The sequence below is a fragment of the Triticum aestivum genome, chromosome 5B (assembly GCF_018294505.1).
Source record: "Triticum aestivum cultivar Chinese Spring chromosome 5B, IWGSC CS RefSeq v2.1, whole genome shotgun sequence".
Lineage (NCBI taxonomy): Eukaryota > Viridiplantae > Streptophyta > Magnoliopsida > Poales > Poaceae > Triticum > Triticum aestivum.
Window position 1 is genome coordinate 688,028,223 of NC_057807.1, and position 13,982 is coordinate 688,042,204.

General features: G+C 41.0%; 1 protein-coding gene and 2 long non-coding RNA genes across 3 annotated transcripts; 1 reads left to right on the plus strand and 2 right to left on the minus strand.

Annotated features, from left to right (window-relative positions):
• Window positions 1–4,581: 4,581 nt before the first annotated feature.
• LOC123114251 (uncharacterized) lies at window positions 4,582–7,718 on the minus strand. The gene is made up of 5 exons (XR_006456467.1): window positions 7,612–7,718; window positions 7,227–7,303; window positions 7,015–7,129; window positions 5,407–5,996; window positions 4,582–5,025 (listed from the first exon to the last, which is right to left on the minus strand). It is a non-coding gene; the product is annotated as an uncharacterized lncRNA (long non-coding RNA).
• Window positions 7,719–7,725: 7 nt separating this feature from the next.
• Window positions 7,726–8,512, minus strand: LOC123114250 (uncharacterized). The gene is made up of 3 exons (XR_006456466.1): window positions 8,206–8,512; window positions 8,035–8,108; window positions 7,726–7,967 (listed from the first exon to the last, which is right to left on the minus strand). It is a non-coding gene; the product is annotated as an uncharacterized lncRNA (long non-coding RNA).
• Window positions 8,513–12,708: 4,196 nt separating this feature from the next.
• On the plus strand, window positions 12,709–13,339 carry LOC123115291 (putative uncharacterized protein DDB_G0286901). Its single transcript, XM_044536485.1, has 2 exons — window positions 12,709–12,895; window positions 13,025–13,339. The coding sequence occupies exons 1-2, from the start codon at window positions 12,788–12,790 to the stop codon at window positions 13,337–13,339; spliced, it is 423 nt and encodes a 140-aa protein (XP_044392420.1). The 5' UTR covers window positions 12,709–12,787.
• The last annotated feature ends 643 nt before the right edge of the window (window positions 13,340–13,982 follow it).

Genomic DNA, 13,982 nt, shown 5'->3' on the forward strand with positions numbered 1-13,982 from the left:
CGTTGTGACGTTTGGTAGCACCCAAAGTGTTCCTCCGATAAACGGGAGTTGCATAATCTCATAGTTACAGGAACATGTATAAGTCATGAAGAAAGCAATAGCAACATACTAAACGATCAAGTGCTAGGCTAACGGAATGGGTCAAGTCAATCACATCATTCTCCTAATGATGTGATCCCATTAATCAAATGACAACACATGTCTATAGTTAGGAAACATAACCATCTTTGATTAATGAGCTAGTCAAGTAGAGGCATACTAGTGACTTTATGTTTGTCTATGTATTCACACGTGTATCATGTTTCCGGTTAATACAATTCTAGCATGAATAATAAACATTTATCATGATATGAGGAAATAAATAATAACTTTATTATTGCTTCTAGGGCATATTTCCTTCACCATCGCCATCCGATCTCATCTCGAAGGCCGAATTTGTATTCGAAATACTGAGATTTTGTATCCGGAGCACTGTTCGGCCGATTACGCCTCAAGAACGTCCTCAAATGAGAAAACTTTCTACACGGATTGTCTTCGTCTCGTCGAAATAGTCGATTTTGATATAAAAAGTATTAATCCGAGGTCGTATGTAAAAGTTTGAGCCATTCAAGTGCAGCCCTGCCATCACGCAAAAAGTCGTCTGCCCAATCAGACATGTGTCTGATCGGTAGGGCCACCAATTGTTTATTTTGCGCAAGCGTTTCGGCCCACGTGACGACCTTGAATCAAAAAACGTTCCACACAAAAGTTGTTCGTCTTGTCGAAACGGTCAAGTTTACTTTTTGGTTCATCTTCATCTTAGGTCGTTTGTGGCCTATGGGACCTAAAAACCGAACTGTTGTCCGAGATTTAATTAAATCCGAGTTCGGTTAATTTTGGAAAGATTTGTACGTGATTTGGAGTCCTTTTGTTGTACGGGGAGTCCATTCGCCTCTTATATTGACAAGAGTTGACGGCCGATTGAACAACACACAATCGCAAAACCCATCTACAAACTTTCATCTCATATCCTAGTTTTCTGCTTCTCGTTCATCGGTGTTTGTCGCTTTGGAGAGCTCTGATCTACGAAGTCCTAGGGACGGGCGAACCGACCTAGGGCAGCCCATCACCGCCGTGCGTCCAGACGGGGTCTCTCCCGGCCGCGTGGGGTTTCAGGTCTTCAAAAGCGCTCGCCGGATTGTCTTGCGTATCGCGCTTCCGGTGAGCCTCCTTCGGCGACGTGTCTTGCGTATCACGCTCGACGCTGATGGTACACATTGACGTGTTCGTTTGTGAACATGACCAAGGCGTGTATGCAATCTCGTCGGCGCTAGTCTCTCAAGGGTTGACGGATCCTAGGATTCTCGAAGCACTTGCATGTCGGGAAACACTCTCTCTCTCTCTCTCTCTCTCTCTCTCTCTCTCTCTCTCTCGCAAAGAACCTCATGGTGTAGCAGATCAAAATTGCTTCAGATTGTAAGTCAGTGGTGCAGGACATAAATGGAGGCACTTTGGGGCCTATTGCTCCGATTGTGAATGAGATACATGCTACTAGTAGCAACTTTATTTCATGTAATTTTGTTTTTGAAGGTCGGCTCTTCAATATGGAGGCACGTAGTTTAGCAAAACATGCTTTACATCTAGATGAGCGTCATGGTATACTCACGGCAGATGCCATGGGTAGGCTTATCGAACATGGTTGGGGCCAAAGGACGTCGGTGGGTTCCGGAAGCGAGATTGGGGACAAGTGATCTGCGACACACGATGTATCCAGGTTCGGGGCCGTCTGTGGAAGGTAACACCTAGTCCTACAAGATCTACTAGACGTATCACAAGAGGACTACAATGATGCTCCTTGAGTTGTGTTGAATGGAGGAGGAAGAAGAGCTAGCTCTCTCCTTCTCCATGGAAAAATGTGTGTGTGTGGGTGGGTGGTGGATATGGACATGTGAACCGAAGGGGAGCCGCCCCTCTGCATGGAGGGCTCCTGGGGGGTCTTATAGGCCGACCCCCATGGTACAATGGTAAATCTACACGGGAGCGGGCCCCAGTGTCATAGTGTTGGTCTTCGCGTGGGCCCCGCCGACAGGGCGTCATTGTGGCACATCTCCGGTCACATCACAGAGTAGTTGGAACAGTGCCGGGCCGTGCGGACGCCGCTCGCCCGGGCAGCGGAGCGGCGCTCACTGTAGCCACACCTCCTCCGTCAACGGGGAGGGGTGCACTGTTGCCATGCTCCTCCGCCGTGGAGGGGTTGTCTTGTCGTACTACTGCGGGATTGAGGGGCACTTGCTGCACTGATGCTTTTGAAAATCGTTCAATGTGGATGCGCCTACCTAGGGGTCATCTCCTCGTCAATGAGGGACGCCATTTGTGGCTTCTGAATCCTCATGACATTTCTGTAATACCGGTGACTCGAACTTTTGATTAGTAAAGTAAGGCATGTTACCTCTAAAAAAAACTTTAATGGGATGCACTCAGTACAACCCATTTAGTGCATGTTAATTTTGTTTTAAATGTAAAAGGTCTGTAACTCATAATCACAGTAATACAAATAAAGTTCAACTGTTCATGTGGTATTAATAATTATGAATATTATACATAAAACTAAAACAACTAACTTTAAAAATTGTTCATTTATTATTTTGAAACATTAATATAGTTGAAATAGCTTAATTAAAAATAAAGATCTTTTGCAATATTAAATAATTCAATATATTAAAAGTACATTTCATAAATATTATTTAATAATTAAAAAATTTAAATAATTGCAAGCATATTTTGATAATCGATGGGTATGTTGTTAATATTTTATCTATAACTAAAAATTATTCATAGTTTAAAATGTATATATGAATATTAACTCGTGAATTATATTTACATTACATAAAAATTATGAATATAAGTCATGAGCGAAATTATTCACCATTGAATGTGCATAAATTTTAGTAAATTTTGTTATCCATATATTTCTATAAATTAAATATAATCACGCATGTACAATGTTTGTATTCACTATACATGTATAAATCTAATATTTTTCGAAATATAATCCATGATTGTATATTTGAAATGTCTGTAGTTAATACACATTTTTAAACACTCATGGTTGTTAATAAAAACAATATTGTCTAAATAATACGTAAATATTTCTCAAAATTACAGTAACATTTTCAGTAATTTGTTTTATTGCATACATATGTTTTTAGGGGTTTTATTGCATACATCTGCGTATTTATTTTGTGTGCACATGAATATTTATCGCATGTGTCTGCTTTATAATTTTTGTTAAATAATACATGCATTTATTATGATTATAATCCACACACGTTTTATATTTTTCTTGAAATAATAATGTTTGTAAAATTCAGAGTACTAGCATGTGTGTCAGTGTGATTATAATTTACAGATTTTTTAAAAAAAATTAACATCTTCTAAATGGGCTGCAACGACTGCAGCCCATTTAAGTAGCACAAGCTTTTTCCTACAGTACATTAAGCTTGAGGTGTGATTCTCAAAAAAGAAAATTAAGCTTGAGGTGCAATAGGTGCAATACCACTGGTGATATTACCTCTTCTGATTACCATGAAAGAAAATATTTGTGGAAGTGTATGACTTATGTCATGGACGCATGCGTGTTAATATAGCTGAACATGGTTACAAGGTGCGATAGATTGTTATGGACTTGACCCCTAGTCCAAGCTATACAAGATAAGGATCTATCCTACTAACAACCAGTCTTGTACAAGAAACAAACACATGCACATACATACGTTACATGTTGTCACGATCCTACAAGTCTATCGTTTAACAACATCGTGGCGGCCATGTATTTACTTTCTAGACTACTTTTTTGCAGATTTTTTTAGCATGCCATCTTAGTCTTACATGATTGTTTCTCTAACTATCCCAGTTTGACGAATGGGCGGATTAAGTCACTTGTAGGGATGCAGAAAGAAAGAATCATCATTTTTTTCTCTCTTGCTGGTTTGCCCTTATTTGGTGTACAATCCATGTAGTCTTTAATCCACCTGCTACTACTAGTATAATGGACTTGTTCGGGAATTGGCTGGTCGGGATTCATCCCAAATTTAAGGCGTGTATCCAAGTGAGAGTATGTTCGTTACACTGTGTGTAGTTTTGGAATTGCCCCAGTGGCTATGCTTTTAACAGCATAAAATTTCCACAAAAATGATGTTATCATCCGAGCTAAATGCATGCATTGATGGATCTGTATCTGGTGCTATTCTAACGTGTGGAGAATCAAGCGCCTAGGGCCTTCGGGCGCAGCCGTTGTTAGGTGATAGCACGGGTATGTTTACCTATTCGGATAACTAGATGACCAGTTGCGCCAATGGCGCAAAGGCCAAGAGTAAGCCATGTATTGAAAGAGTGTACATTAATATTATTCGGACACATATTGAAACATATGAAAAAAAATTCCACTTGCTATAAGTACAAGCGATGCAATACCCATATAATGTTCAAAGACATATCAGTATTAACAGAACTGTTAATTAGTCAGACACAAAATTCACACCCAAGCAATCTTAAGGAGGGCCAACAGAATTGAAATCACTGATGCAAACTATCAGCAGTTAGTAATATTTATACACACAGCTTCTTTATTGTAGTCATATGATAATGAAATCAGTACTTAAATCAGCACCAAGGATAGCCGATCAGACAAAAAAAATTCTGCATCCCACTGAACAACACTATTATGCAGGACTTATTTTAAAAGGCCCAGTTCTAATTTCTATAAGAGCTTGAAGCTTTGGAGCCAAGGCTACGAACCTTCAAATCCGACCAAATATCTTACCATGCAAACACGGTAAAATGGGAAAGAAAGACTCTAAATGTGACGCACCAAAAGCGGAAGAAAATGTTGAACGACCTGGGCGTGAGGAGTTGTGCCGGTGACTTGGTGACGCCGAGCAGCGCGTGGATGTGGGCCAGCCTGATGATGGTGGTGGCGGCGCCCTCTTTTTTTTTAGTTTCCTGTGATCCAAAGTAGTCGCTGGAACAAAGTAAATCTTTAAACACCTATGTAAGTAGATTCAAAACAATAAGAAGTCATTTAATTGATGGAATGTAGCATTATGAAAAATATACAACAAAGTGATTTTGCGTATGCTAGTTGCAGCATCGGCACAGCACATATTCTAGCAAACAGACCTACTCCCTCCGTTCCAAAATAGATGACTCAACTTTGTACTAAAGTTAGTACAAAGAGTTAGTACAAAGTTGAGTCATCTATTTTGGAATGGAGGGAGTATGTTTGACACATTCTACCACAAAGTAAGTGCCTGTCCAAAGGCTTCCGCACTGTGGCTCATGTAGAAAACTGAAAATGGCTCAACTGTAGTAGCATGCATGTCTAACATCTTTTGTCCTTTCATAAAGCAACGAAAGTTCAGAACATACCATCTTAAACCGGTGAGCGACTTGGTTTACATTATCTCCTAGATGACCTGAGCTACAAATTTATTGTTTCCATAAATTAGGTAAATAATGTTTGTACAATGAATTTTAAATGTAAAAGCAGCCTAGTAGAAATTAAGGCATAATATCATGACGTGTGAAAAAGCTCAATAAACTACATCAACACAAGCAAAATGACAGACAAAATACATGATAATATTTTTTCGCCCATGGATATGTACTTCCAAATAGCTTTATATTAACATCATATGCACGTGCTGAAGGAAAATTTTAATTAGATCAACCAAGGCAAAAATATATTGTGTAAGATCTCATCTCTTGTAAAAAGAAACTGGCGCAAATAGAAAGCAGAAATCTAAGACCATTTAGGAAAAGAGTTAACCAGTTAATCGGTAAAAGACAACAATGTAAGATGCCATCAGTTATAAAAAAACTGATCAAGGAGCACATAAATCACTTCCCGCAGGGCGCCATCCCCTGCCTCCATCCTGAGCACCTCCATCCCGTGAGCACTCAAGCCCTGGATCCATAGTCTCGAGCTCGCCCGAGCTCCGCCATCTCTGCCTCGAGCTCTGAAATCACCGCTACTAATCAGACTCTTACTTGGATACTTAACAAAAAAGAGTCAGAAAGGAAATTTATTTACCGAAACAACATAATGAAATATGATATATATCGTTCTTTAGAATGAGAAGCTACAAAATAGAAGAGGCATAAGTTTATATGGAAGTATTCATATATCCTAGGCCGGGTTTTTACAGAGCAATCACGGACATGCCTTTATACGTCTATACAAAATGATCTGCGCAAGAAGGCTGCACATATGGAAGTATTCATATATCCTAGGCCGGGTTTTTACAGAGCAATCACGGGCATGCCGTTATACATCTATACAAAATGATCTGCGCGAGAAGGCTGCTGTAAAAGTAGCAAGGATTAAAGTAAAAAATGCATCACAACAATTCATTACTAAACAACGGAATGAAATACGATAGCTATCAATCCTGGTAACAGGAAGCTACCAAATATAAGACGACCACATTTATATTATTATTTTGCGGGTAGAGGATAACATTTATATGGAAACATTCAAATATCCTAGGTCTGTATTTTGACCATGTAATCACGGATATGTCGTTATACCCCCACCTTCTCCTTTTACTCCGCATACAAGTTTGGTCAAACTGAAAATGGAAATGCATTATGTTTGAACACTGAAACCCCTCCTTGCAAAAGAATCAATTAGAGCACCGGTCCTCATTCAATCTGATCTCTGACTGTGAGCTATTTTTGTTCTCTATAATTTAGCTTGGGGTTTCCACTTGTGTAGAACTGTAACAAATAAAGCAGGGCATGTAGCATGGGTGCAGCTCCTGTGCTGGGCACTATTGACATGCTTTGCACACGTATAATAGGCATGGGCAAAGGTGAGAGGGTCATGGTGTACTGCACGGCCTGGATGTGCACTGTGTGTATGCGTGAGGCTGTAAAGGATAATAACAATGTGTAGCTTCTCGCTTCAGTCATAAACAGAAAAATACAAAAATGAACTCAACACAAAGCTAGTGCTGGGGGAAAACCATCGAGTACCTTGTATACATCCTTTCTCTGGTTGATTCTTGCTATCGATTCCTCTACGACGAGCCAAGATCTGAGTCTCATGTGTGTCCACAGGGGGAAAACAGAGGCGAGCGAGACTCCAGGCCTGTCACTCTCCTTCATTATCAGCTAATTTGAATGGTTGTTGCCAGTAAGTGAAATGGGAATTGTACATCAAGATTCACGGAGCAGAAACGAATTACCAGAGGGAGATGGGTAGTCTGCAAATGGTACAAAGGATCTCTTTTGAGCTGATCTGCTCCAAACGACTGGTTTCAAACTGAACAAGGAAATAAGCAAATGGACAAGTCATTAGAAACAACCTTGCGCAAAATAATTTGAAACATCATTATGCAGTTTACTGTCATTAGAAACAACCTTGCATAATAGTATAATTTAGTTCCAAAGTATGTCCAGAGATACAGGGGTACAGATCTAGTGCATTTTAGTTTCAGAGTATGGTCCAGAATCATACTAAATCTACAAAACCAGTATCCTTATCTGAAAGCACCCACACAGTTCATTTGATAGATGCATTCAGCGGTAAAAGAAAAAAAGGATGTTAGCAAATTAGAGCTGCACACACACCTCCAAGGCTCCAATAGTGTTTTGGCCTGTGTAGGAAACACGAACCCCCAAACACCTCGAGCTCCTTGCCCAGTGGGGGTGGAGGCAATGGTGGCGCTTCTCATGACCCAGAGGAGGCAACGACGCGGTCGAGCGGTGCCGGCGCCGCCCCGGACTATATCAAGATTGGGCGAGACGAGGCGGCGACCAGGCGAGCAAGCACCATCATAGCGCCGTGGTTGGGGAGCAGCAGCGGTGTGCAGCGCGGGAGTACTGCAGCAGCGCGGAGGCACGGGAGAGAGGGAGAGAAGGGGGGGGGGGCAAGGAGGCCGTGGCTGCCTCGTTTCCTCTTTGAGATCGAGAGAGAGAGAGAGTACCTGAGAGGAAAAGAATGTTAATGGCGAAGGATATGTATCCTGCGCAGTAAATTGTAAAAAGAAATACCCTGAAGTGAGAATTTTTGGTCGCAGTTTGCAGCTTCCTCATAAGCTTAGGCATCTTCATGCTTTACTATCACCCTGTCAAGCACAGTAATAAGCAACGTAAACATATCCTCACTGAAATTGCATCGTTGATCAAGATGACAAAACTGATTACTCAGATAACAAAACCAACCTTCAGCTGGCAATTAGCAATCTTGATGTACACAGATGAAGGTCTGTTCCTTGCAAACCAAGTTGGTAACAACACAACAGAATAAGGGGATGAGTGCTTAGACATTAAGCCATTAAACAAACTCGGAATTGCAAATCACCCTGTCAAGCACGGCATTACACCAACCAGCAGGTAGTGCTGCCACCTCCACACAAAGTTACTAATTCATCCTAAAGGAAAAATCACATCATGAGATGGAAAGGATGGAATTAAATCACTAACTCACACACTCTGCACACGGAACGGCCAACACCGGTGTTGCTTCTCACGTAATGGTCAAAGGCGGAGGCCGGCTCCTCAACCCAGCTCCGGCTTTCGACAAGTTGACTAACAGTCTAACACAAAGCATATTATTAACATCCATAATTTGGATTGGGTAATTTAGAACAAGTGATTCAACTTCTATAATTTGACCCTGCTAACACATGATTTATTGGATAATTTGGACTGTTGTGCAAAATTTAAGAGCGGAACTAATTGTTCAATTTCTAATTTTTTACTTGGCATATCTTCTGAGTAAGGTGAGCTCATTCTCTAAAGCAAATACAACAGTTTTCAGGAAAATGCTTAGGAACAGTAGCGGCAAGTTGAAGATCAAGTTGGACAGACTAAGCTCTAAATGGCATCTCCCTTTTTCTAAAAGGCAAAAGATTAAGTAAAATCTGTCTGTTGGATAGAGCAAATATATAGCTTCAGAAATAAGAACAAAGCCATGAACAGAGCATCGAGGAATCAGTATAAGAACAAAGCAAATATTATACTGAAGGTTGAGTAAAATCTGTCTTTTGGATAAAATAAGAACAAAGCCATGAACAGAGCATTGAGGAATCAGTATAACAATTTTGAAACACAATAATTTCGAAATCTTGCAAAATCACAACAAAAATTTATGTAGTTATGAACAATTGGAAATACATTATAATAAAGGTTGATTAAAATCTGTCTATTGGATTGAGCAAATATGTAGCTACAGAAATTTTGTAAAATCAACACAAAACAAGAATCTCATTTAATGAAAACAAATCTGTCATTACCTATGATCAGAATTAGGTATAGCGAAAATAAATCACTCTACTCGCTAGAGATCAGATAAGGAAAAGAAAATTAATGAGTGACAACTTCTAAGATATTGATCAGTTAAGGAAAAAATTGTTGATGACATTATTAACCTATCACTTTGTAGAAAAGCATGAGAAACTAACAGAAACTACCACATATACTTGCAAGTGCGCCACTAAGAAAAGCAATCAGGCATGTTTTCTGGGACTCTGTCCCTGCTATTTAAAAGAACTGCACTAACAGAACAAGGCTAAGGAGGAGCAAAATAAGGACAATATCGGTAGTCATGCAAGTGGGTAGACATATGTACTGCCATAACTTGAAAATCACGAGCTTCATCAAGAAACACATGCAAAGACGAAAAAGAGTTTCAACAAGAAACACATGTAAAGACGAAAAAAGTTTTTTTCAGCTAGCAGAAGATTACCAGTTCATCTTACCCAGGCACACTGCCATAACTTGAATGTAGCTTGTACATATTATACGTATTCACTGTTTTATTGAGATAGTATATCAACACTATAATGCTGAAAATGCAAGCAGATAAACAAAACTGCACTACAATCACCCATACACGCCACTAAATTTTATATGAGCACCTAGAACTATTTTATGGTGATAAAACAATGGAAGCACGTTGGCAACACAATTGTAAAATAAACTATATTCAAGGAAATCTGCACTTGCCCGGTTTGATAGCAAAGCATTTTCTACGTGTTCTGAGAATACCACAGTTTTTTAGACTACCATGCTGAAAAAGAGCCCACGTGCATATTCATGTGCCTCTCGACACACATCTCCTTCCATGTATTGTGTGAACAAATAAATAATCTATATACTGAAAAAATTAATATAATGAACTTGAAGAAAACAACTATATCATTCTGACCAACTTTGTTCAAACACGACCAGACTCCAGACCACATTTTTTATGTCATTAGTTCTAAAAGGAGCGATAGAAGAGTGCTGGAGGTACAAATAAGAATCATTTCATATTACAAATAGAAAATGTGAGAAGGACTGCTGGAGGTACAAATAAGAATCATTTCATATTACAAATAGAACATATCTTTGCATCAGTAGTTGTCGATTAACAATACATTTAGACATCCAATAGATCCAAAGTGCACACATAATTACAGTATAATTGTAGACCACAGGGTATCCGTTGCCAAGTTATTTATTGTTCCATGGCCTGTAAAAATGAAGAGTAGTGTAGTGTCACACTATTGGTACAGGAAAATTGCTGCAACTACGAAAAGAAAAACTGATTTTTTTTTTGTTTATCCACAGTATAGTGCCTGGCCATCAATATTATTGCAGTAAATGTCATAAATCATATAAACACATATATCAGGAAGTTATTCTAATGCTCTAGTAACATAATATAATAACTAATATATTAACAACACTATTGCTTGAAGGGTCCAATCAGAAGCTCCTACTTATTTTAGTCTGCCAAGCAATCCGTGTGTGCTGCAATCTTCAAGCAAAATTTACTTTTTGCATAGATCACAATAATAAAGGCAACAAGCGGTAGATTTTTCATGAATTTGTTGCTGCTACCCAGATAGAAAATTGAAGGCAGCCTACCTCATCTTCCCAAGTTGATTGTGAGACTTACTTTATTCCAGAACGTGATGTCCATGTGCCACCAAAATGTCTCCCACGGATGCCATTGACACCACTACTTGCTAGTTATTCCATAGTTGATAGTGAGAACATTCCACATCTGCAGCCATAAAAAATAATCAATTGAATGGAGTCCTTATAACGGGGAAACATAACTTGAAGGTAGCAATCCTTGATATCCATCAGTTCTGACACAACAATAGCAAATAGGAGAAGTTAAAGAAAGATCTAAAACCAGGTGTGCTGCTCCAATGAATCTGTGTGTAACAAGAAAGAGAGGTCGGGGAAGAGAGAGAGAGAGGGCACAAAGGGGAAAGGGGGAGTACATGCGTGTCAAGGGTAGCCTGGCCTCCCTCCTGCTCCAGATCAGGAACCTGGGAGAAGGTGAGGAGAGGTGGCGACGAGGTGCGAGCCAGCTAGCGTGGCTGCTGCTCCCCTTCTCTTATCGAGGCCGGACTGAGGACGCGCTGCGGCTGCTGCTCCTCTCCTCTTACTGACGCGGTCGGTCCGTGGTGGACGCGGGCGAGGAGGAGGAGGCCCCGCCGCCGCCTGGCTTGTCCACCGCCATGGATTTCTCTCCGATGCGGCAGGGGTTTGGGGCGGCGATGTGGCAACAGCAGGAGCGGAGGCGGCAGCGGCGACAGGAGGAGTAGGCGGGGAAGGGAAGAGGCAGGAGGGGGAGGAGAGTGCGGGAGCGGGCGACGGCTAGGGTTCGTCAACTGAGCGACTGAGTTTTATACATCTAGACGTGAAATTATCAAAATGCCCCCGGTGGGGCACCGAATTAACAGGCGATGGCATAGCGATTTAAAGGCGACGTGGAGGCAACGGTTGTGACTACGAGTTTAGAAGGGTTTATATGTTCAATAAAAGGGGTATAGTTTAGGGAAACGCTTGAGTCACGTAATCTTGTTATCGCTGATTGTGGTTGGGCCTTTTATCTACGTCCTTGGTATACTTAAGTCTGTTTATTGTCAGCATCAATGGCCTCTCTCGCCACTTTGCGCTGCAAGCAAATGATTATAACTCGTTCCTTGCACTCTCTCCGGATCAAAGGCATTGCTTGGTGATATTGATGTGCAGGTAGCAGTACACTGGATTTAGCTAGGGCTATCAAGAATTAATTATAACTTTCATGTCGAGCGTCAGTTTGTGCAACTATTACATGAAGGACGTACTGTGTTGTTGCCTTTCGGTGTTACGTGCATTCTCTGTTTCTAAATACAAGACGTTTTGGCAGTTCAATTGGAGAGAGACAGTTTTTTTTCTTTCTAGAAACAGAACACCATGCAACAAGAGCAAGTTCTCCCATGTGAAAATAGAATGCACGCAGCATCTTCACAAAGTAGCAGAGGATCACTTTGTCCGCACATAATAAAGTTAAGTTTGTTCTCGAAGGTAATACTTTTATTGTAATTCCGCAAAAAGAAAAACTTTTATTGTGCGTACAAAAAATATGCCATAAAAGTCATTTCCATTAGTTGGCTTATTAAGAAAAGTCGAGAAACATGAATGGACTAGAGCGGACCTGTCCACGACAACGGGACGGGGCCAGTGAAGCTGAGGCGCAGGAGCTGCCAGCTTGCGTCCATGGTCCATATGCACCCACCAATTTCCACCATGCATGAAAATAAAGTTTGAATTGGCACGCCGCACGCACACTGACTATTGTGGCCACTGACTAGTACGTACTTGCAACGCATGGTTACACACTCATGCACGAGTATAACATGAGATGCACCACCCAAGCAGTTTTTGCCAAGAGCACTTGAGAATCACCAGCATCCCAACTTGTTTCTTGCAGAGTTCTTGCTTGTGTATACATACCATACCACAGGCCACTGCTGAATCCATGGCGAAATGCTTCCTGGTGCTCGCCTTCTTGGCGTTTCTCCTGCCAGCGGCCTACGCGATGTGCCACCCTGACGACCTCCAAGCGCCGCGGGGCTTCGCCAGGAAGGTACTTGGATCTCTCAAATAATTCATTTTGGTCAGTGAGGTACCCAAGGGTTTGACACTACTCAAGGGCCTCACCGTTGTCGGTCGTTCACTAGGTATTGCTTTCACTAACTTGCTATTGTATGTGAAGAGCAATAGAAGAACACTCCAACAACAACAGCCAAATACCATTACTGGGACCAACAACAGTGTCAGATCTGGGAGTGGTAATATTGTATCTGGGAACAGCAACACTGTCGTATCTGGGGACAACAACAATGTTTCTGGGAGCAACAACACAGTCACATCTGGGAGCAACAATGTCATAGTTGACAGCAACCATGTCGTAACTGGGAACAACAATACTGTATCTGGCAGGAACAATATGGTAACTGGGAACAATAATGTTGTATCAGGGAGCAACCATGTCGTGTCCGGGGACAACAAAGTCGTAACTGGCGGTTAATGACCTGTCAGTGGATTGATTTCGGCTTCCCTGGTGCAGCTCATACATCCTTGTCCAAGTTCAGTGTGGCTCACAATTAGTTGGTGGGCCCATTCGTGCTTGCAACTTCATGGATATAGCATCCTACCTACTTAAAATAAAATTTCCCTAAATATCTATAGATTTTTTTACATAATAAATGCTGACCTGCACAGCAATGGCGACTTGCAGCTTATGTACAAGTTTTCATCGTGGATGTCTAGATGTGGGTATTTCATCTCTTCTGTTATCTGTAATGTGTGATGATTTCCTATATATGAAGATTGGTCTATGAATTATAAGTGCTCAATGTCATCTAGGTATACACTTCTCACGTGCAACTGTTAACATTACATAGATAAATGGGAAATGTTTGGATGAACGAGATAGAGCAAAAGAGCAGAGATTAATGTTGGCGTCAAGTCGCCCTTATGTAGTGCTAAACCTTTGTCTACCCCTGCAAATTAGACTATGTCTAAGGCTCCTCGTTTCTTTTTGACGATGCACTTGTGTTGAAGTATTGGTGCAGTTGACACGTGTCACGGCTAGCCTTGGTCTTTCTAGTATTGTGGACATGCGTCAGTGGTGATGCATGCAACCACTAGGACGCGGCCGGACAGTTGCT